Below are 25,387 nucleotides of genomic sequence, written 5' to 3' on the forward strand. Positions count from 1 at the left end.
AGGTTTCTAACAGGACATATTAAAGTCCAGAAGCGTTTACAGATTTGGTTTCTTTGTTTTTGATTCTTTTAGAGTCTAAAAAAATCCCAATGAGGTGCTTATTTTATAGCTAACTGTCTGTAACACCCCTCCCATTTTCACCTCTCTGATGTGGGAACTTAGTGTAATTTAGGAGTTCAACACTATGAATGTCTTCCAGAAGAGACTGTCCAAAAATGTGGGCAATTTAGCGATTTATTGCATCTCACCCCTCCTCTATAACAGTCGGCTTTTCACTTGGTTTTGAGTGTTAGCATTCAGTGCAGGTGGACGTGGTTTCACCTTTGTTTCAAGTAGTGGGTGCTTGGATGGGCTGTTATTCTCATCTAAGCCATTTATTGCATCAGGATTTTTGGGGAAGATCACAGATCACTGGACGCAGTATCGGCCGATACCCATCACAGAGTCCATTTGAAGCCTTCTGCATATTGTGCAGCATTATCTATTTATTTAACTTTTTTTTTTTTTTTTACCAAATTATATATTAGAATATATTATTAAAATTAAGAGATGAAAAAGTATAATGGATTAACTGCTGTTTGTATATTGGCTATAACTATGTGAGACACTCTCTTTCAGAGGCCTGCTCTTTGGGAGCAGCTCAGAGCTTAACGAACATAGCTTCCTTGTGGAATGAAATAAATAAAATTGGATAAAAACAGAATTAAAGCAAAATGTGCGCAACATGCCAAGTTAATAAAAAATATTGAGGCAACTAGTGTTAATTTTGTCCGTTTTAGTCCTGTGTCAAATTCCCTTGTTAGTTTTTTTAAATCATATGTAGTCAGCCTCATCCTGTTTCTTTGTAGTCAAATTTTAGTTAACTAAAAGTCTTAGATCTGGGGCGTTGGTGGCTTAGTGGTAGAGCAGGCGCCCCATGTACAAGGATGTTGCTGCAGTAGCCCGGGTTCGACTCTAGCCTGTGGCCCTGTTTGCTGCATGTCACTCCCTCTCTCTCTCCCCCCTTCACGCTCATATGTCCTATCCATTAAAGGTTTAAAGGGATAGTGCACCCAAAAATGAAAATTCAGCCATTATCTACTCACCCATATGCCGACGGAGGCCCTGGTGAAGTTTTAGAGTCCTCACATCCCTTGCGGAGATCAGCGGGGGGAGCGGCTAGCACACCTAATGGCAGACAGCGCCCCAGACTAACGTCCAAGAACACAAAATTGAATCCACAAAGTATCTCAATACTGCTCATCCATAGTGATCCAAGTGTGCTGCAGCCGCGACATAAAAAGTTGTTTCGAAAAACGTCATATGAACTCTGTTTTTAGCCTCACTGTAGCCTGTAGCTCTGACTGCTTCTCTGTGCTCTGCGTTCACGTGTGCGCGCCTGCGCGAGACCAGCGAAAGCATGAGCTTTGCTCACCCGTGTTTACATCACGTGACACATGCACCGCAGGGAGAGACAACGTAACCACAGTAGCTAAAAGATAATTTGCACGACGGTCTTTTAGCAAAGGACATCCCAACATGTCTGAAGACTTTGAAAGTGAGGAGGAACAGTATTTCTTTGCTGAGCCGTATTTGTTTGAGCCCGAGTATACGGACGGAACTCAGGCTACTGGACGAAGCAGCCGCCGCAGCTCATGAGCCTAACCCTCAGCCAGCACCAGAATACCGGAGTCCAGCACTGGAAACCTGGTGGTGTAGTTGTTTCAAATGCAAAGCAATGCCAATGGATGAGGAAAGTCTTTGCTGCTCAGACTGGGAATTGGCGATGCCTGCACTTGAGAATCTGGACATCAGTACTGACGAGACTGCTGCTCTTCAGAGATCACCGATCACCCTGAACACGCGCCAGTGTTGCCAAGTCCGCTTATTATAAGCGACTTTGGGCTTGTTTTTCTGTAAAGTCGCTTACAAATATTGGTAGTCGCGGGTCGCGGTTTTTTTGGGCTTATCTCTAAAGCGTAGTTGCTTATTTGGGCTTGTTCCCAGCTCCATAATAAGTTGTCAAGCAGATATTTTTGATATGTTATTTAAACATAGGATAGTTTGTCTTTCCTGTTCCCTCTGTCCCTCCCCTTTCCCCATACACACAGGAGACAGCAGAGTTTTTCCCACCTGCATCCTGCTTCAACGATGGCAACGAGTACTAGCCAGTCAGAGGCAGAGCAGGGTAATGTGTTTTTTTTTCTGGTTAGGAAAACATCAGTCCTGTAACTAAAAGAAAAAAGTTAGATGAGTGCATTAAAAGCAATAATAAATAAATAATTTGTGAATTCAGGATAATATTTATTTGTGTGTGCAAATTTTAATTATCAGAGGTTTACTGTGTATATAATGTACTTGGTACATTAGTCTATATTTGATATCCCATCTGTTTTCTAATGTTAAATAATATAATGTTAAAAGGTGGTTTAACTCCCTCTTGTAGTCATTGTCCTGAAGCTCAGGGGGAGAAAAATAAATAAACTGTGTACCGTGGGTACAGTTTTGCAAAACTGTGCACAGTTTACTAATCTGTCCACATGGATGTAAATTGACAATCTGTACCCACACTTTAAAATCTGTCCCCACGGACTGTAAAACCGTGCACATAGTTTATTTAATTTTCTCTCACTGGAACCTAGGGGGGCTCTGTAGAAAAAGTCGCTTGTTTTGGGCTTGTTTTCACAGGCCTGGTTGCTTATTTGTCTCGCGAGATCTGGCAGCACTGGCACGCGCACATGTGAGCACGGAGCACAGAGAAGCAGTCAGAGCTACAGGCTACAGTGAGGCTAAAAACAGAGCTCAAATGACTTTTTCGAAACAACTTTTTATGTCGCGGCTGCAGCACACTTGGATCACTATGGATGAGCAGTATGGAGGTACTCTGTGGATTCAATTTTGTGTTCTTGGACGTTAGTCTGGGGCGCTGTCTGCCATTAGGTGTGCTAGCCGCTCCAAACTTCACCAGGGCCTCCATCGGCATATGGGTGAGTAGATAATGGCTGAATTTTCATTTTTGGGTGCACTATCCTTTTAAAAATGCCCGAAAAAAAATCTTTACAAAAAAAAAAGTCTTGAAAACTTCACTATATTAGCATAATTTTAGTCAATGGAAATTGTTGAAATTTAAGTTTTGATCATCAGATTACACTAAACATTTCAGCCAATTCTAGTGTCACTACCTCACTACAAATTGTGTTTGGCATTATCTGATCGGCTCCTCTAATTGGCCTATATGGAGACCACCAATCAAAATATTTTGAATGAATATAATGATTGAAGGCTGATCAATTGGAGCTCCCTTACTTTCAAGCCTACCCTCTACCCTAGGACACCAGTCAGTCTGGGCAAACATGCTTCTTCATGGAGTGAAAATATTGGAAATCACCAATCAATCAGGTAGAAGTGACAGTATTTATTTAGACCCCACCACAAAAACTGCACTACGTAATTGAAAGGACAAGTTTGGGTTTTGCAGATATAAATGACATCAACATCCACAATAAACCTTTCAAACCTCTTATAATTATAATATTTATTATATTTTATATATTTCCAAAACATGATACTGTGCCAAGTAGTTGTTGCAAACAGTCATCGCTGCAAGCTGGAAGAATGCTGCTGCACTCAGATGCCAGTATTAGCTGGACACAGGCAATTAAAAGTCCTCTTACTGTGATGAGGACTTGCTGTCTGTCAAAACATTTAATTAAAGGTGTGCTTCAGACCTTCAGATCTCGACTTTTTGTGCTGTCTGTTGAGGCAGTGGTTTGAAGTTACTGAGTTCTAACTCAGGGCAACTGCATCTCTAGTTCAGGATCAATTGATAAAAATGCAATTTAAAAAGTTTAATTATTAGAAAACAGATTAATACACTAATGGTAGATCAAACTTAAACTGTACAGATATGCAGGAAAAACCAAACACAAAGGACCAAAACTAAACAGCAGGACACAAAATCTGCATTCTGCAATAACAGATCTACTGCTCTACCTACTCTTGCCAAAACTGTACTGATGACACAAACTTATCAGGAATCAATGATTTATGGAGGCTTGGAAATGCAACACGCAGCACCTTAAACAAGCAGGCCTGGTTTTGGCCTTCTTACGGGATATAGATCTGACAGACTGTGGTTATGGTCAGGATGAAGCTGCCAGCGCTCAGGTTCACCTTCACAGAGGTCCCTTAAGTGCATCTTCAAGATGGGGAGTCAAAAAATAAGGCATCCTTATCACAAATATGATGATAACGATGATGATATATTGTTAAACTCTCAGATACCGGTATTGGTATTGGCCTCAAAATCCCATAAACCTGATGGCTGTAACTCCATCTCATGGGAACAGAAAGACGCTCTCTGTCAGTGCAGAAGAAGGTGCACTTTTCTCTGTGAAATTTCACTGAGTTCCGGAGTACATTCAGAGAACAGAGAGAGGAGCTTCTTTATTGTTAGGTAGGAAGTTTTTTTGTTTTTTTGTTTTACCCTCCTCGACTCATCCAGCTCAGCATCTCACCTTGATATGTGCTCTAATGTGTCACCTAACCAAAAGCAAAAAACCCACAGCGCTTGGCTCCACTCAATCATGTGTCTGAAAACCCCCCCAAAAAAGCACATAGCCCGAGGGAACGATGGCTGCCTCTGTTATCAGAGTCAGTGCCAGAGAGCAGCGTGGTGTACAGTACAGGCAGCGGGGAGATATTTTCTGATATTCACAGGAACACCGCTGTCTTTGATGTACACATATTTTATCCTTTCATGCGTACAGAGACATGATTTATATGTGTGATACATCGCAGATCCTTGCTGAGACTGTATGGACTCTGTCCATCAGTAGGGTGTTAGATCCTTCATCCAGAGCTGCACTTTGATGTTAGGAGTCTCCATTTGTGAAAACACTGCATTGTGTGGTTTTATCCAGGTAGAGTTTTTCTGGACGCTTGTCTTAAGGATGTGTTTTGTTATATTTATTTGACTGCACACAGGGGAGACAGGAAACATGTAGGGGGAGAATGTGAGGGGGGATATTTGCGAAACGTGTCCTGCGACATTCGAAGAGCAGCACACAGGAAAAAATTCTTAGTGATGCTACTCTCTCCATATTCTAGTGCAATTAATAGACATGACATGAGAACATGTGAAAAGATTCAGCAGTTATTTTATTATTACGTGTTTTTTTTTCCTGAGTTTTTCTTGTGTATATAATGAGGGGGGAGCAATTGCTACAAATGTCTGGTGGTGATGTGTCTTAATGCTGCTTCACTGCCAGAAGCTAAACTTAAACAAAATCACAAATGACCAAAGAAGTTTAGTCAAAGAAATTTACTTGAAAACAACCTTCACAAAGTGTGCTCACACTTTTGAATGTCCTGCTCCATCAACCGTGACTGGAGACCACTAAATGTAAATTTTTGCAACGCCAAACGCCAACCTGATGCAAACAGCTTTATAATCATTAGAGGGCCGTTAGGAATTTCAAAATGCCAGAGCTTATCGTTATTTTGGCGTTGACCAATCAGGAGCTGGTACCAATATCATAACGTTTCTTGGTCCCCATCTCTAACAATAACATCATGTAACATCAAAACAGAAAAGCTGCAATATCTCACTTACAAGCTACAATACCTTTCCTGCTTCTTTTGTTTTTACATTACGTTTGGTGTGATATGGAAGTTGATTCTGCTGTTGTGTGTTGCCCTTTAATTCCCTACGCCGCTACAGCTTTTCCTCTTTTCAAGAAAAAATTTAATCTGAACCCAAATGAAGCCACTGCGAAGTGCCAAAACTGCAGTTTCTTGAATGGCCACTTGAGCCTGTCTCCAAAAAAGAGTCAATTCCCCTCAACCCCATGTTAAAATGCCCAACTTTACAGCAGAAATAAATATAATGATGATACAAAAAAGGTTTTGGTCTCTATAGTTCAGTTCCCTGTTCATGACAGCTGTACAGAAGTGAATATTTATATAACTTAATTTTGTGCAACTATAACAGTTGCGCAAAATTAAGGGTGTGGCTGCTTTGAGGAACAGGCTGTTTGCGAGACGTCACTATAGGCTATGAGTCAGATCCTCCCCTAACTCCTGCATAGCTCCACCCTCTCGTCCTAATGTGGCAACATCTACAATGCCAAACTCATGGCTTTAGGACAAGAAGCCAGTGAGAGACATTGTGGTGACCACATCCATTATTAATATTATTGTTTTTATTTTGCAGTCTATGTCTGAACCTTAAAAATCTGTCAAAGGCTGATTTAAGTTGGGTGAAACTGTTCACAAATAGTTGAACTGGGCAAGTACTCACCAAAATGGAATACTTTTGATTTCTGTCTGACGGAGGGGAGTACTCTTACCTAACACTAACTGCTCGTACTTTTGCATCAGGCAAATTAGGTTTGTTTTACCATATAATACCAATACCGTATATTTAAATTAAAATGTGAGATATTGGCTAAAAATTCTGCAGACCCTGTGGGTCTGTTGCTGAATGCACGCCAAAGACACAGCTTTTTGTTATGGTATAGAAATTCTGAGTTGCGTAGGTTGTCCTAAAATTTTGTTGTCAGAATGACCATTGAATGAAATCTGTTACTGTTTAATAATGTTAAAAAACCTTTTTTGGCATAACTTTGTAACCATACCTCTTCTGCATCTTATTCAGTGAATTATTTGCGATGTCAGGAAAGGGCAAGGTCACCTGCAACATCAAAAGAGGTCAGACAAAGGTGAATGATGGGAACAAGAGAAAACACATAAAGCAAAAATGTTAAGGTCACTGCTAGAGATTAGAGAGCTGCTGCCCAGTTGTGCAAAGAAATGTACAATATTGTTGGATTGCATTGTGATTGTGGATATTAGTGGATATTGTGTTGAGCTGTAGTGGTTTTCTCCAGAAGATCATACCAAAAGTTCTTCTACAAGCAGACTAAAACTGATATCCTGATACCAAACAACAAACAAACACAACTGATATTAGTTAAAATGTCTTTAAATGTGTGTCTGCAAGATGTTTACAAGTGTAGAAGATGCTGGAAAACAAACCGCAGTGCTTGTCTCAGGGTGGTTTTGAACATTATGCCGAGTAGATTGAGTTCTTATTACCTGTGAGCTGTGTTACCTGTAGTGTTTTCCTAAAGCCTCTTCATCCCGTTGGCTCTCCTCTTCCTCCTCTCCCTCCTCTGCCCTGGGTCCCATCTCTCTATCCAAGCTATGATTAAAGTTCAAAAAGGTGTCGAGCAGGATCCAAAACAGGCAGACAGGAACAGAGCTCTGGGCATGGAAGAGAGAGGCGGCTGGTGAAAACGAGCAGTGATAAATCTGCATCAGCCGAGGTGACGGGAGACGCTGCCTTCTGGCTGCAGTGACGGAGGAAAATCGTGAAGCGTGGAGGGCGTGGAGGTTTTCATTATAACCAGACACCGTAGCTTTGTCCCAATAACAGGGACTGAATACATCATAACAAGAGTGTCCTATTCAAAGGCTCATCCAGACACAGCTGATAAGTCAATCTTCTTTAGCCTGAATGTGAAAGACAGAACCAGCGTGTACTGTCCTGCTGAGCACCCCAAAATGCACCGCATGGTGCGGGCTCTGAATGTCATATTTATTAAATGGTTGTCATTAATCACTGGTGAATGCATCACATTAACAGGACTGATGGAAAAGCCACTAGAGGATGTAAATAAGTTATTTAATAAACAGCAGATTTCATACACAAGGCTGTTTCAGAGTGCTTTACAGACACTTTAAAGGGATTTGAAACAAGCCAGCCATTAGTTTCAGTATGTGGTCTGTTAAAGGGACAGTTCCCCCTAAAAATCATAAATACATATTTTTCCTTTCACCTGTAGTGCTGATTTATCAGTCTGGATTTATTGGTGTGAGCTCCTGAGTGTTGGAGATATCGGCTGTAGAGATGTCTGCTTTCTGTCAAACACAATGGAAATAGATGGCACTCAACTTGTGGTGCTCAAAGCATCAAAAAATACATTTGGAAAAACTCTGCAGTAATGTCTCTTTCAGGTTATCGTGACATGGCTACTCAAGATAATCCATAGACCTTGTTGTGAGCAGTTTCAAGTAGGAACTATTTTCTTTGTACCAAACTACACCTGCCAACTGTATCACCGCACAGAAGATAGCTGTCCTAAAATCACTATGAACTCCGGCTTTGTGTGGCTTATTGCCTTTATAAAACGGTTAGCAATGTTTCATGAAATAAAAAAAATGGAAAAGAAAAAATGCCACAATTTATTGATAACAAATAATCGTTATTCCACCAAGCAATATTGTTCCTCATTAACATTTAGTAGAATGGTTGCCAAGTAACACACAGATGCAGTGGAAAGTGCGGACTGCCTCACCAATCTGTGGCCACTTGGAGCCAAGAGCTCTCCCCATGGCCTCTAGTATATGTGAGGTTAGGAGAAAGAAAAAAAGTGCTCATCATGTTGCAGTTACACTATAATCTATGAATCTACCATCAGTAACTGTTATGCTCACTGATAATGTCAGCAATGGCTGAAGAAAAATGAGCATAAGAGGCTACAAACACACAAGCTAGCTAAAGTTACATCGTTAGCCTACTATAAATCGTTGGTGTGCCTTTTTCGCTTTGGATAGAGACAAATGGCAAGTGAATTTGGTGGCAGCAATAACAAATAATTCTCTGCTGTAGCGACAGGACACAGTGAGCTCTCTGCGACTAAAATACAAACCCAGGTTATCTCTTTACCAGCAACTTTTTTGTCTTTTGTGCATTCATTGAATGACAGTGTAGCATCCTTCTGACTGTTCTCATCCTAGTGGATGATGAATGGTTCAAGCTTTCGTTGGCGGTTGCCCTCTTCAGCTCTGTGTCCCATATGACAAGGTGACAGGTGACTAATTGGCGCAGCAATACTGAAATTGTAATGCGTCACAGCTGTGTGTTAATAGAGCATTGCTGCATTCACCTGCTCCTCTGATGGTCCCATTTCCCAAGTTGGGAAGTCCTTCTTCCAACTTTAGTGTCTTTATGAGCTGAAGTCATTATGTGGAAACAACATGGACGCTACACAGAAGATGTGTTGTAATATATTACTCAAAGCATTTAAACAACACATTGATAAAAGTATGAACTTTATATTACAAAGTTATTTTGTCCCAGACTTGTTACTACATCAGTACATCCCCCAAATAACTTTTCTAGCTACTCTAGGTCACTACTCTACATGGACAGTAACGGTTACAACCTAATACCATATTACATATTACATCTGAGCAAAATACTGTCATGGAAAGTGAATTAATACAATGTTTATTAACATCAATACCAACAACATCCTGTCCGCCATGATACTGTACATACAACATCAACTCGGCAGCTCGTGTACCAAAATTTTTGCCAACTCTCTGAGTTTATGTTCGGATTTGAGGGGGGGGGGGGATCATGTGTTCCCCGGTTGGTAACTAAATTTTCCAAACATTTTGACACGGTATTTTACAACGGCTTTGATCGTGGTTCAGCCCCTCATTATCAAGGACTGGAGCAACCCGTCTCACAATCATTGTTTTATATTAGGTCTTTTCTAATGATTTTATATGGGGAAAAGTCTTTGTGATCCAGTGTACATCAGGTAATCCTAAAATACCAGATGGGGCCACTACGGCCTCAAAGCCCATGGCTGTTTCTGGGAGCTTGATCTTAATTAACTTTACACGTAGGTTATTGAATTTTCACAAACTGTAGTTGCATTTTCTCGAGCCAAACCACCTCTCTCTGCTCTTTAATTGGACGTTACGTTTCTGTTATTAGAACATCAGTCAAAGGACACCGATATGATCATGTAGACACATTAGGGGACTTTTCAGCCTTTAGTGGACAAATGAGGACATCGGTGTTATGCTAATAGCTTCTAGCAGTCGCCAAATGTCCTCTCTACAATCTGTCACTGTTTGATCACTGTATGCTTGGCGTAACTGCACGCTCTTCTGTCCTTCCGTTATTGACCCTAATTAGTATACATTTATTTACATCTGCATATATTTACATTCACCTAATGCAGGTGCTTATCACGTCCACAGTCACTTGGAAAAAAATATTGCTAGAACCAGCTTGAATAATGCATCCCCTGCACTGCAGGTAACCAGTAATGAGCAGGAGCTATAGGGTGAAGGATGTGGTGACCATGCAGGGAAAGTTATAGCCCGCTTTTGTTGGAATATTAATGATTCATCAATAATAAAAGAGTTTGATAAATGAAGCATTTCTGTTGCATTGTTTGTAATTTATTCTTTAAATTATTATATTATGTGAAAATAAATGAAAACACTGTGAAGGAGAAAATTTTAAAAATGCATATTCTGAAATATTTACCAAGACAAAACCTTATCACAAACCCCACCCGACTGGGCCTCCAAGCTGGATAAAACAAATGGCTGAGCTGTGACTACTTGCAGTTCAAAGATGTTGATGATGCAAATTTCTGAAAGTTCTGCTTATCAGAAACCGTGCCCTGCTGGTATTCTAAGTGTGCCACATCAAAACTAAAGAATTAATCCTTCTTGACCCACGACAGCCTGCAAAGTAAGAGGATTCTTGCTAATACATACCAAACTGAAAGGCTTTTCTTCACGAAAGCTTATCAGAGACAAATGCTTTTTTTTTCTCCCCCCCTTGCGTTCCTCACTCATCCACCTCAGCAGCATCTTCAGCTCCAAACTCGCTCAGATTAATTGTCTTGTTCCAGACAGTAATACAATATCCCATTGAAAGTCTGGCACCGCCTGTGCAAGGAGGACTGTAGTGTTGGCCAAAGTGTTCGGCTATTAGCACCTGCTGACTGAGTGCCAGTGAAGTGATGTATCCTTACAGATCGGGAGATTTCCTCGACTTAATCATTCATGTGTTTGACTTTATATTTAATCAGCTGAAAGCAAACAGTGTGAGAAATTAGATCGTATCCAGAGAAACGTTTCTTTCTTAGTGTAACTGCTCAAACTATACTGGCTGGTATTTATATGATCCCATGATCTTTGAGGTGAGGAATTGTGTCTTTGAACTTGTTTATTGTGACAAATCTTTCATTTTTGTCATCACTATTTCTAACTTGACTGACCTGGACCCTCACATGCATGGTACTATGTTTGTTACTTCTCTTATTAGTTCGGTGAAACCTTAAACAGAGGAGCTGAGACTGTTTATCTAACTAAGTAACATCTATCCTTGTAAAGAGGGTGCATGAGGTCGGACAGTGGTTGGATGTTTTAATGTAGTGTTTTAAGGTTATTAGTTAACATATTCTTGTCTAGGTAAATTTGTAAGTTTGTAAGTCTGTCGGCCTCCCAGGCTAAGGTATGCATGATCAAGTAGTTTCTTTTTAATATTGAAAAGAAAAAAATGTTAAATGTGAACAAAGAACTCATCAAAACACAGCCTGTGAATCTTTGAGGTCTAACATGTTAAATGTATTTCCTTCCTCATAAAACGTGCAGAGATGATATTTTCAGTCCTTGCATGTTTACTTGTGAGCAGTCCTCTTTGTGGGTGCCTTACTGTGTTCCAAATATGGAATCATTGGCAGGAATGTATAAAGCATCACCTGTGTGAGTGCGCACATCCTGGTGCTCCATAGTGCTATTAGAGGTCAAAAACTGACACCCTCTCACATCTAAAGACAATCTGAGTTTTAAGTTCAAGAATTAAGATTCCTCACTAAATTAAGCACCGGTTGGTGGATTAGACACATGCCAAAGTTAAACACAGACTCTTGTTCCTGCCACAGCTCCTCCAGTGTCTCCTCCTTTTCCACAGTACAAGAGCACAGAGACTTGTTCAGGTTGTCGTGCCTCCCTGGAGCCCCCTCCGTATTTAGTGTTTAAACTCGCATGATTGTATTCCAGCACTGGGAATGTGCGTGTGATAATGAAAAGGCCGGCATAAGTTAGACATGCGCTTAAGAAAGTCTTATTGTAGTCATTTTGTTGTAAAATTTATTTGAAATTTCATACAGAAACATATTGTTTTAAAGTATATACAAGCATATATAATAGTATAACTGGAATTTTTCTTTTGGTATTGCACGTGTTATGTTTTTATGTTTTTTTTTGTTTTTTTTTTGTTTGATATGCAGCTGTGTCTTTTTGGATGTTTGGAATGATTCAGAGAAAAAAACTAACAATCTACATGAACCAGATTTCAGCTTTTACACCAAAGACTGTGATTGTTTTGTCCCAGCTTGTTGAGGTTTACATAAGCTCAGACTCCAATCTACATTCACTTTGATCATAAAAATGTGTCGTCTTCCTCTTTTTTCTGCAGACCCAGCTGAATATTCTCCTGGACAAGCTCCGCAGCACGGTCAGTGTTTCTTCCCGATGGTTTGATGTCAGAACTGCAGTAAAGATGAGCTTTCCTTTGACACAGCTCTGTAAAATCTCATAAGAGACAAACACCTACAGTTTCTGTCTCCCGCGAGTCGCACAGAGCATCATGTTCCGAGACTGAGTGTGATGGATGTCATGAATTTCTGATTTGCTATGTGGTTCCTGCTGCTACTGTAATGGTTTCTCTATCTCCCTTCATGTCTCTGTGCTCTGCAGGGCTCCAGTTTTGTCCGCTGCATTAAGCCAAACCTGAAGATGATCAGCCACCAGTTTGAAGGCGCTCAGATTCTCTCCCAGCTGCAGTGCTCCGGTCAGTGGGTTTTTGCAAATCTAGATGAGACAATACGTTTTATCAGGGGTGCTCATCCTGAGAAGTTTATTATTGTGGATGGGATTGAAGGTTATCTTGGGATTTTATATTGGTTATTGCTTTGTTACATATCACAGATTCCCTGAATAGTTGATAATTAGTCATAAAGTGGTGTGTATTCTAGTTTTATGATATTCTAAATGACAACATAATACAACACAAATTAAGACAACATATTCTCTCCTCTAGTTTTACATCCAAGTTATAATACGGAAGAGTTGTTGGACCATGTTTCTAGCGGGCACGCAGAGGCATCTAGTTTTGGCCTGTTATTTCTGTGGTTTTGTTAGTGTGTTTGAAGAAGGCGCCTTTCTTTCAACACTCAGTATGTGAACACACAAATACACGCACGCAAAAAATCTGTCCTTGGACACAGAATCAGCTTTTGGAGAGAATTCCTGAGACATATTTGGATCTTATTTCCCAATATTCATCCTTTTAAGAGCAGTGTGTGACATTTAGTGACATCTAGCAGTGAGGACTTTAAATTGCAGCCAGCTAAAGCTTCTCCTATGTGCCAAGCGTGAACTCCAAGTTAGGATTTCTGTATCGTTCATTGTTCAGGAGGTTATTTACCAGCAGCCGAATTATCCACAAAGGTCTCTTCCTCTCCAAAACAAACAAACCAGGTGATTAAACTTGGCAAAAACACTAAATAAAGCAGTTTTACGTTACAAATCAGTGTTTCTCCGGCACTGGTCTGTGAGCTCAGGACCTGCTAATGTGTGCTCACCTTTTTTCTCTGATGACTTAAGATCCAGATGTTGAGGAGGTTTTTACTGGAAGCCGAATTATCCGCAGAGGTCTCTTCCTCTCCAAAACAAACAGACCTGGTGATTTAAAATGGAGAAAAACACTGAATAAAGCAATTTCAAATTAAATTCTGTGTTTTTCCAACACTGTTTGGCTCATTGCGGAGAGGCTACTAACCATGCAGACAGACACAAAAATGCAAATGGCCCAGTATGGAGCCGGTGTTTGGTTTGTCTGTTCCGGGCTATTGTAGAAACATGGTGGTGCAACATGGCGGACTCTGTGGATGAGGACCCACTCCCTATGCAGATATAAATGTCTCATTCTAAGCAAAAGTCTTATTTTATGGTGATTATACACTAAACAAAAACATACTTTTTATTTTATATTCCATTTCTTCCAATTATCCCCCTAAATCCTACACACTGCACCTTTAAATGCAGGCTTCTTTCATCAGTCTTTGAAACCACGAAACAGGTTCCAAGCGTTTACTGTCTTTTTTTTAAGATAAGTGAGAATCTGTTATAGCAATTTTCATGATTATTTAAACAAAGTTAAAGGGCCAGTGTGTAAAATGGGTTGAAAACAGTGACATCAGTGGTCAAATTCTAGATCGCAGGACTCACTCGCTCACCCCTCCCGTCGGGTAAATAACGGTGGCCTTGTAGGGACAAAAATCCTTGCGCACAAGTTTTTCAGGAGTAGGTCTATCTAGCGACGAGGTGAATGTTTATTTAGAAATCGAAACCATGTTACGATATTGTAATGAATCCCTCACGAGCAGGAGACCAGAGGAGCGTTCGGGAAAAAGGCCAGTTTATTTGATCACTCCAAAAACTCCGGTAACACTCCAGGGGTTAAAAGACTCCGTCCCAAACTCTGACTCTTCTAGCGGAACACACACACACTTCATACACACATACTCGTTTACAACACCGAGTGAGGACCCCCTCCCCTCTCTGCTCCACCAATCTCCAGCCCGCACACTGACTGACAGCGTAGCCGGTAAACAGAGCTCAGCTGTTTATTTAGCCTAGCGATATCTCCGGACTATAGTAGCTGCAATGGACGACTTTGAACGCGATTTTGAAGAGTTTCTTGTAGCGGACACAGACCCAGAGCCATACCTGTTTGAGCCGGAGCATACAGATGAGGAACTCCATGTGTTTGATGCTGAGCGGGCGAGAAGAGAGGTTGAATGGGATTCGGTGCTACTGCTACCATCGTAGCAGATATATCATCAGGAGGAAAAGCGCCGCAGAGAGTGCATCACAAGGAGTGAAGTTGCGTCTTCTTTTCCTCGCAGATGACGGTTCGGGTTCATTCTCTCCTGTTGCATAGTAAGTGTGGTCCATTCGCAAACTTTATAACTAAAAAAACCTTTCACTACTCTCTATCGACGAACTACTAACACTCTCTGCTGTTTCCTCCTCCTTCTTCCTTCCTTCCGCTGTCTTCCTTGGTTTATTTATACACGCAAAACGCGTTCTCTGGCTGGCTGGATTGTCCGCTCGGTCTGCCGTACATACATGGCGGCGCAAGATGGCGACCTCTCTAAAGCAAGACCCTTGCTATATATATATATATATATATATATATATATATATATATATATATAAAAGCATAATTATAAGGCTACGAAAACCAAACAAATTTTATTTTATAGCGATTATACACTTATATAAACATATTAATGGGTAGAATATTCAGATTCAGATTCAGATTGACAATAAACCATGCCAAATATTACACACTGGCCCTTTAAATGAGAACTCCACTGATTTTACACATCCACGTGTGTTTCCAGGTGTTGGGGCGTACTAATGCATATGTGAAGAAGTGTTATGAAGCCTTTAGTGTCTCCCGGGGGAGCTGTTCAAATGTCATTGTAATTCTGAATGAGGTTTTCTTTGATAGTTCAGGTGTTGCTCCAGGTCTGCATTAGTACAAATTAAATCTTAGTTCTGGGTAATTATCATCTGTGCCCAGAACTGAACATTACAATGTTAACTGTCTCTTAAACAGCAATGAGTGAGTGTGTCATCTAAAGCTGGTCTCTCAGCATTTCTTCCTCTGGATTTTCCTCTGCCTTTGGTACCCTGGTGAGTCCTGGTCTCATAGACAAGGTCCATCCCTTTGACCTTTCTCTTATATACATATTCTCTCTGTTAAGAATATTTTACACATCTGCCCTTAGCACATCCTGATTTTTTCTGTCCCTTCCACCTAAACAGACTGTTATTGGTAAATACACATTCTACAGCACAGTGTCTTCAATAGTGAAAAATAAAACACTCAATAAATACAAAAAGTCCACACACCTCCTTAATAAACAGAAAGATAAAGAACCAAGGGCAAACAGAGGGACAGAACACATCAGCAGTGACTCACCATTCAAAACATTCACAACGAACAAAGACTTGTTGTTGCTGAAGTGTACCTGCAGGAAGAATCTGCCCAGAACTGACGGTGATTTTTAAGAAACTCTGTTGAGGACTTAAACAGAAAAAATTAATAGTCCAGGTACAGATTTTGTGTGTATGACACAGTCCTCTTCAGCTCAGTTGCCATGGAGCTGTACATTTATATATTTAAGAGCAGAATATAATTTTAATTATAGCGGTACTTCTGATCTTATAGATTTTATCAATAAAACAAAAAGCTGAAAAATGAACAATTTATGAATTTAAAAGCACACGGTCACTGAATGCATCCAGTGTCAAAGCAGTGAAAGGCGATCGTCAGTTTAGAGCTCAGTACATTTAGTTTTTATGTAAGAATCCTTCAGTATTTTAAAAGCTTAAACTAGATAACATGCGTCTCTTCTTGAGAACACCAAGTCCTTGGCTGCCATTATTTCCTGCGTCCCGTGTTTTAGATCTAGATTCCTGTCTTGTGATGCTGCTTTGCGACTTTGAAACCATTTTCTTAAACTTTTCCCCGAATCAAAAAGGCCTGTGACACTCCCCGCCCTCCCTCCCATCAGGTTTGAGAGAAAAGAAATGATGAGCTCGGGTTTAATATCCTCAGAGAGTCCGATTCTGCTTTCATCCACACAAACTCAACGATGCCCTGTTCAGATACTGCACCCCGGCAAGCTCTTTATCACTTTTATTGGACTGGGAATCGAAACGTTGATAGTTTGGATTAGACGGGGGAGGCCTCTGTGTACCGACATGAGACTGTTGGGTTCAAAATGGGACGTACAGCAACCAAAAAGGCCTAATCCTACAAAAAAACATTATTAAAGATAGAAAATAATTCACTTGTGCTGCTATCCAAAGGGGATATTTGTGTGTCTGAGGAGGAATCACATGAGCAGCAGTGCTTTTTCCTCGTAAAAAAAAAAAAAAGTTTATTTCTCAATATGGAGAGGCCTTTTCAGATTCTGTAAAGAGATTACGTCAGAGCCTTTAGTTGGAAAAACTTTAATTTACTTTGGAAGGGCCTGAAACTGTGCACCTCCTGTCTGATTCGGCACTGTTCTCTGTCTGATGTTGGTGTTTTTTTCCTGATTAGTGGCTCATGTGAGTATTAAGGTCTAAATCACTGTACAAGCAATAATAAGATCCAGCATTCTGCAGCACACCAGTTCCAGGTAAAGCTTTCTAATGTCATTCTGTCCTTTATCTGTAAACCTTAACAACTCAAATACAAGAAAACAAACACACAAAAAGAAGTTCTCCATCATGGTTTAGACCCCTGAAAACGAGATATAATCACATCCTGAGACAGGGCTGGATACTCTGACCAGAGCAGCCTTGAGCTTGTTCTTTTGAGCAGAGCGCACAGATAGGCTTAAAGGGTTTAAATAAATCAGAGACATATTGAAGCTGTGTAATACCTTGTAAGTTAGAAGTAGGACTTAATAACCAGTGAGTGATTTTACGGCAAACCAGTGGAGGGAGACTAACACTGGGATAAAATGTTCAGCACCGCTTGGCTCAAATAAGTAAAATATTTCCAACAGTGAAACAAAATCATGGATTCAGGTTGAAGTGCTTTCTCTCCATAAGGGCTCCGAGGTAGGCATACACACTCGTGGAAATGGCCTTGATGTAATTGTTGAGGAAGATATCTTGAGTAAGGCTGACACAAAGATTACCATATCCTTTGGGAAAAGGTACAGCAATTACAACTGGAGGTTTGATATGAGTTTTGTGCAGCTTGGGGCCCACAATAAGTGTTGAGCTTTATCTGAATACGCAAGGGATAGTTATATTATCACAGGTGTGAGACTGAGAAAGTTGTAATGTGCTCTTTATCTTTCCTCCCCACAGAATTGGCATCACATACAGTATTTTTTAATCTTGCTAGCATGGTTTGTATTACCCTGCTGGTTCAACATGCAGATATTACAAGATGAAAAGTCCTCTAAAGGCTCATTTATGCTAATTGTTAGATACATATATGGACACGTACTCTGCATTCATTTTGTTCACATTTGTGCATGTTTTCTGAAAGTTTACGGACACAGATGAAATAGGGCAGTGTAGCCTGTTTAGAGTTTGACACAACCAAGGACACAACAATGACATTTTGAAAATGGTGGAATGGAACGAATCAGTAATATAGTGAAAAGATCTCAGTTCAAATGTCATGACGTGTTTATGGATCCACAGACTTCCACCATCTACAGCGCTGCATCTCTTTAAAAGTGCATTCTTACAACCACCACCCTCTGATGTTGTCAGAAACTTTTGAACCTGCCCTCTAGTGCCACCTACTGGATGTTTCAATGCCAAAATAAGGACGCATAGAAGTATGTGGGCAGTGACAATTACAGTGTTTGAAATGTTGGATCGGTTTTTGTAGGTAAAGGAAGTATCTATCTATCTATTCCATCTAACGCCTCCAACAAGTCAACACTTGCTCATGTCAGAATTCCTCCCATTACGAAATTTCTGTTAGCATGCTACCATACACAAAGATGGGCATGAATATATGTCTTGATCACAAATTTGGCTGCTGGGTTGCTTTTGATGTACAACTACCACTAGGAATAGACACACTAATAGTTGACTTTAAATTAGGGCTGGGCAATATATCCATAATGTATAAATGTCGGGATATGAGATAAGCTATTGTCATAGATTTTGCATATTGTAATATCACTACTGTTGTCTTTTTCTGGTGTTAAAGGCTGCATTGCAGTGAAGTGATGTAATTTTCTCAACTTACCAGACCATTCTATTATTTGCTTTCACCCACTCAGTCATTTTATATCGACATTACTGATGATTATTTAGCAAAATATTATTGTTTTAATATATTATGAAAGAAGCAGTAGTCAACCCTGTAATGGTCACAATATCATCATGAAGTATTTGGTCTACAATATTGTGATAATTGATATTCTCCTTACTGCCCAGCCAGTTTAAATGCAATTATGCTACTTTAAGAATTCACAGAAAATTCACCTTTAAAACTAGAATTAACACTTTGTTTTGCTCTTACATAAAGTTTTCTTGTTCATGTATGACCATTAGCTTACAGTGGATAATGTTAGCCAAATTCCATGTGCTGCTATCCAGTAATGCCCTCTTGTTGACACAGTAGCTGGTAGCTTTAAATATGACATCATCAGCATAAAATGTTCAAAAGTTAATGTTTGTGTTAGGGTTTAAGGCAATAGTGGTTAATAACATCATTAGTATACTAACATTTGTGTTGTACAGTTAACGTCTGAAACATGCTAATCGTTATTATGCTAACATGTTACAGTTTAATGAAGCAGCTAGCAGGACTGCAGTGTTGGATTTTGAGTCCTCAGATATTCCAGATATAGTAGCTGTATTTAAGAATGTCTTTACCTCAAGCTCTGGGACTTAAATGGTTACATGATCCTGTGAAACTGAATGTACTTGGCGTTGTGCAGGGAACAGACAAAATAACATAAAAACACTTATTGGAAAAGGACTTCTGAGATAACTTAGTGACGGTTAGAGTCTCTGCTGCAAGTGTGGTTCATTTACACTGAATGCCAATTAGCAGCATCTGTCTGCTATGAAAGAGGTATGAAAATGAGCCCTTTGATATCAGCTTTCAAAGCAAAAATGAGATGACTAACAATGCTTCAAAGAGGCTAAATCATCCATGTGCATGGGGGGGTCTGTATAAACAAATTGATTTAATATGTCATGAGGAACAGTCTGGGAAGTCCTGACAACAAAAACACACACAGATGGCACTGAGAAAAAGGTAACGGGGTCACAAAGTTAAATGTACAAGTAGAGTACACAGGGCTGACAAATGATGGTAAATGGTATGCAGCCTAATATGATGTGGATTTTTAGATGTGTTTCACGCTGTTTTAATGTAGTTATTTTAAAGGTTCGATCCTTTTACAAGGTGCATTGTTGTACATGTAGTGCTTAAGTTCACTTTAAATGATGTTTGTTGTGTAGTAGAGGGCTGTTGGAAGATTTACAATACCAGTGCTGATACAATACCCAGGTTTCGGTAGTTTTTCCTAAGCAATATTTTTGTTTGAGAAATAAAAACATGTTGCATGGCTCTAGGGATGTCAGCATTGGTCAGTTGGTTCTCTGCTTTAGTCAAGCCTGAAATATTTCAACAAATATGGATGAATTGCCTAGATATTCATTGTCCCCAGAGGGTGAATCCTCATGATTTTGGCTAGTCCCTGTCTTTTTTCCCAACTTTTTTCCCAATAAACTTTATTACATACTGTGATGTATGGTTCGCAGAATATGTGTCTTCATGATTTTGGGGATTCTCTGTCTTTTCCTGTAGTGACAGAAAGTTGACATTTTTGGTTTAGAGTGAGAGGAATGGACTAATGGATGGATTGTCATTAAATTTAGTTTAGACGTTGATGATCCTTTCAGGATGAATTATAAATACTCTGGTAATCCTATATAATATAATATAATATAATATAATATAATATATAATGTATAATTCACAGTGTTCTTCTGTAGTGATTGTTGTCTAACTACAAGCAGCCTAACAAGTTTATCAAATAAACAAGTTTATCAATTTGTTTATCAGTTTTTTATGCTTGTTGGAGGGTTTGTACTCAGCCCTGTCGTCAAAGATACTTCATCATATTCAAGCTAGTCAGATTGACCTGACCACAAAAGGAACTTGAGCTTCCTGTCCAATGAAATCCTCCGTCTGCGACTCCTTCCTGTCTCTGTAGGTATGGTGTCAGTGCTGGACCTGATGCAGGGCGGCTTCCCCTCCAGGGCTCCCTTCCATGAACTATACAACATGTACCAGCAGTACATGCCTCCCAAACTCACCCGCCTAGATCCGCGCCTCTTCTGCAAGGTCAGTCCTCCGAGCCTCAGCCCTGATCAGAGCTTTTATTATCATCTCAATACAGCCACATTTACATGATTATCGATGTTCCTTCATGTTTGTGTTGCAGGCTTTATTCAAAGCTCTCGGGCTGAATGAGAATGACTACAAGTTCGGCCTGACCAGAGTGTTTTTCCGGCCCGGGAAGGTGAGACCTTTTGAAAAGCTGTTCTATTCTCCCCTCGCACAAGCTAATAATGCTATTGTTCCCCCAAAGAAAGACAATAGATTCAGAGGGAAAGCACATTAGTCATTCTGGCTGCTGAGGTGAGGTGAGATGAGATTTTTCGAAAGAACCAGAGCCAACAGATGGGGTTTTTATTTCTCTACCACATGAATAATTCATGACATTTGGGTTAGACATGTGGTTTCCAAGGGGTGCTTTGTGGAAGTGCGTGTGTTTGTTGCAGGAGACCCAGCACACACTGTGCAGGACAAACTGAAACTCTGACACTGTAGATTTACCTCCAAGGAATAAATTAATATTCATGTTCTCTGTTGGCTGAACTTGGATGCTTTCATTATTGTAGAAGCATCTGGGATCTGATATTTGCTCAGATGGAGGCAACCATGGACCTCCAGGATAGACCTAACATCACATTGTACTTTTGGATTATTGTTTTAGCCTGCAAGGAGCCAAAGATGGTTCGAGTTTACAGCAGGTTTTAGGCTGTAGCTAATGTGTTAAATCTGGACTTTGATTCTGAGGCTGAACCACTGTCCCAGTGGTCCTTTTCACGGTCATAATAAATGAACACAGGCTGCTCAGAGGCTGATGATGTGAAGCTTCACACACCTGGAACTTGAGGGACAGCTGCCCACTATTTTGTCCAAAAAAAAAAAATCAAATTTGGTAAACTGACAATAAGGAGAAACAGACATTTAGAAAATAATATTGTGAATTCAGCTGCTTCTTTCATTTCTAAGTCAGGAGCAGCAAACTCTCAAGGTTTGGAAGTCAGAGGTTCCCAGAGGACACACTCACAACACAACAAATACCAGCTGCACTATCTCACACTAGCTCTCAGCACACTTTAAAATCAAATGTAATAAGTGTTAGAAAGCATTCAACAGCACTGGTATGAACTTTGTCTTTATTATAAAAGATGCATGAATGGCGAAGAGAGAACTGAATTCAGTGTAGTTCAAATAAATATACGTTAATGCTTCTGGCCACGATTTAGTGAAATATGGACTGGATTTTCACAGACTAGATATTTATCTGTATATCGTTGACAGAAGCTTCTGAAAAATGACAACATCTACTCCACAGAGGAACAGGGTTTGGCAGTATGATGATAAACGTTGAGGAAACTACCAGATTTTATTTATTATTTGTGCACATGTATCTATCTTCTTGATATACACTATCGGGTTGTGTTAGAAATCATTGAGCAGTATCACCTTATGGCATTATACTTTGGGATTTATCTTATTTACTAATCAGTGTGATGAGGTACCTTGTTGGTTAGGTATCTTATAGGGCTGTCACTAAAAAAAAAAAAAAAATCAAATTCACACTAATTTGAACACCACCCAAATAGCCTATTCTAAAATATGTTGTAATTGTGGTCACACAGGATTCCCTTCACCATTCATTTCTATGAGGAATGGGACCAGACATTGCATACTCTGATTAATGTAAAACGCCCCTATGATGTTCGTCCTACAGTTATCATTCCAATATGTGCACATATCTAAAATCCTTTGGATATCCAAGTCTTTTATAATGTTTAAAGTAGGTGTGTTTCTCCCTCAGAAATGTTAGCTTTTCTTTGGGGCTTGTATCTCTGCCCCGGGCTTGCAAACTATTGGCTAGTTGGTTTGTGTACAAGGCACACAACCGACCATAATCAGGCAAGAGGCCTTGTGTCGCAAGGCTTGGTAAAAACCCCAACTGAGAAACATTCTGACTACATGTCCAACCAGTGCTTCTGAGACCCAAATAATATTGTCACATACCGCATGTCTTAATCAGGAAATGCTATATTCGGAAAAAGGCCTAATTCAGAAAATCAAAACTGAGTATGCTGTTTACATGACCCCTATCATAATTGTAATATTGTCATACTCAGAATGATACTGGAATACCAGTGTGCCTGTAAACATGGTCATCAGCAGACAGTATTGTCTCATTGTCTCGCTCACTTTTTCCAAGGCTGTCCAATGTCCAGCTGATCTGAGGGCGGATTGAGATTTACCTGTCATTCAGGGAATATTGCTTGTTTATATAATTGCAATTATCTGCAGTGATTGCAAGGCCGTGAGTAGAGCCATTGCTTTGCTGTAAGGCAGCTGCTTTTTACAAAGTCAGCAAACACTTTTTCCAACCACGGTGTTGAATCTAAAATGCCTTCACACATAATCCTCAGATGAACGTAATATGCTTTCAAAGACTTTGTAAACTTCCTCCATCTGGTGTTTTATTAACATAATTCGGTGTTTCTCAGGTTTTAGAGGACAAACAGCTTCCAAGCTAACTTGTTCTTTTACCGCTGACAGTGCAGAGGCAAAGCTCTCATAATGTACCTGTCACCTCTGGTTTCAGTTTGCAGAGTTTGACCAGATCATGAAGTCGGACCCGGACCACCTGGCAGAGCTGGTGAAGAAGGTCAACACGTGGCTCATCCACAGCCGCTGGAAGAAGGTCCAGTGGTGTGCTCTATCCGTCATCAAACGTAAGCAGCACCTGACCAGAGAAAATGTGGTAATGACAAAGTGTTGTCATGAAAACACAATAACTTGATATGTATATTGTTATTAAGAAAAGCTTAATCAATGGGTTGGCTGTGGCTCAGAAGGTGAAGCAGGTCATCCAGTAGTCTGGAGATTGGTGGTTCAATTCCCTACTCCTCCAGTCTGCATGTCAAAGTATCCTTGAGCAAGATACTGAACCCCAAATTGCCCCCGGTGATGCTGCCATCTGAGTGCGAGTGTGTTAAACACTGAGTAGCAGGTGGCACCTTGTATGGTAGCCTTGGCCATTAGAGTATGAATGTGTGAATGGGTAAATGTGACGCATAGTATAAAAAGCGCTTTGATTGGTCAGAAATACTAGAAAGGTGCTATCCAAGTACAGGTCCATGTTGTGCTTGTAGTGCATTTTGTTTTCGGAGATGCATAGAAGATCCTTCCATCCTCAAAAAAATTGTAGTGTTGAAACTAAAATGTTCTAGTTTGAATTGTTGGTATATATTTTTATCATGCTAGTGTCCATTTTGTGGAGTCTGATTTTCTAATTAAACACAGTACCAATGTTCCAGCATTTACACAGACAGCTAAGGCAGCCATACTTGGATTAAGGTTTAATTCAGTTTAAGCTGTTTGGATACAGGACTGTCAGTCTGACACCCCATGCCCCTCTTGCCATAAATAAACCAGCCAACAGAATATTTTACTGACATGGAAGTGGACATCTCAGGCTCTGTGTTGAGCCAGGACAGACAACAAATACCATCTGTTATACAAACAAATAAAATAGAATAAGACCTATTTTACCTTCTAATGTCATGTGAATACTTTCATATACACGACTTGTGTGACCAGATGTGACAAGAAGCTGCAGTAGCTGCTGCCATGATCACATGAAGGAAAACTTTGCAGTAAACTGTTTTGAGGAGCAGTTTTACTATTGGAAGCTTCAACATCTTAATGCAACCTGCAGAGAAAAACATTCAAATTTGTAGACAAGCATCAACAAGAAGTTACGAACATTTTTGGAGGCGCTGTGAGCCTTGCTACAAGCTGCAGCACTGACATTTCTTTTAGAAAAAGCTGCCTCTTCTGTAAGTGAATATTAAAGGGGCGCTGTATAATACTCAGAGTGTATCCATGATTCAGATTTTCTACACACGACTCTCAATATGGAGGTGGCTAAGGCAGCGGCGAGCAATGGACATTACTAACAATGGCCACAGTGCTAGCAAAGCTACTGTAACAATATTAAAGCAAAACAATCGAGTTTTTGAGCCCTCAAAATATATATCCAAGATCCTTGTGATGGTACATCAACTCAACTGCTGTTACCCTCTACTCAGGAGACTCACTGTCTGCAGGTCGGCTGCCTCAGGTACATGTTCAGATAAAGTGTTAGCCTACATACAGACAGCTTTCATTTTGGTTTGTCTTCAACAGTTTGCAGTTAGCACCGCGAGTGCGATGTGCTTGTGTTGACCGTGATCATAAATCATAATAGCGGTGAATGAGAGACTGCGGACAGAGCAGATTGAAGTATGGCTTTCTACATGCTGGCTGGCAGAGGTTTTATCGCACTTACTTACAGTAACAAGCATAGTTGTCGTCAACTAGAGTAATCTTGAAGTTATATTCCCTTCATCTGCACCTCAGCCTCTCTGCTGTTGTCTGACTTCACTCTGTTGTATTTGTGTGTGTGTGTGTGTGTGTGTGTGTGTGTGCGTGTGCGCGCGCTGTTAGGAGGAGGTCAGCTCTGACATGCAGAGAGCAACTCATTTCTGAGTTTCAAAAAATGAATAAATACATAAAGCAATCAGCCTAATCATGTATGTACAAAATGCTGTAAGGCTGCTTTACCTGTTCTGAAGACATGATGATCGCGCATTACACGGCCAACTTCAG

At 40.2% G+C, this 25,387-nt stretch overlaps 1 protein-coding gene across 5 annotated transcripts in view; it reads left to right on the forward strand.

The window, feature by feature from the left end:
• The window catches only part of LOC117270786 (unconventional myosin-VI), a 184,796-nt gene that overhangs the window by 105,660 nt on the left and 53,749 nt on the right, over positions 1-25,387 (forward strand). For all 5 annotated transcript variants that reach the window (XM_078174048.1, XM_033648647.2, XM_078174049.1 and 2 more), the window contains exons 19-23: positions 12,278-12,316; positions 12,559-12,652; positions 20,631-20,761; positions 20,862-20,939; positions 23,340-23,469. In XM_078174048.1, the coding sequence (XP_078030174.1) occupies positions 12,278-12,316; positions 12,559-12,652; positions 20,631-20,761; positions 20,862-20,939; positions 23,340-23,469 (472 nt within the window). The remainder of the gene's footprint in view (positions 1-12,277; positions 12,317-12,558; positions 12,653-20,630; positions 20,762-20,861; positions 20,940-23,339; positions 23,470-25,387) is intronic.

The sequence above is a fragment of the Epinephelus lanceolatus genome, chromosome 13 (genome assembly GCF_041903045.1).
Source record: "Epinephelus lanceolatus isolate andai-2023 chromosome 13, ASM4190304v1, whole genome shotgun sequence".
NCBI lineage: Eukaryota > Metazoa > Chordata > Actinopteri > Perciformes > Serranidae > Epinephelus > Epinephelus lanceolatus.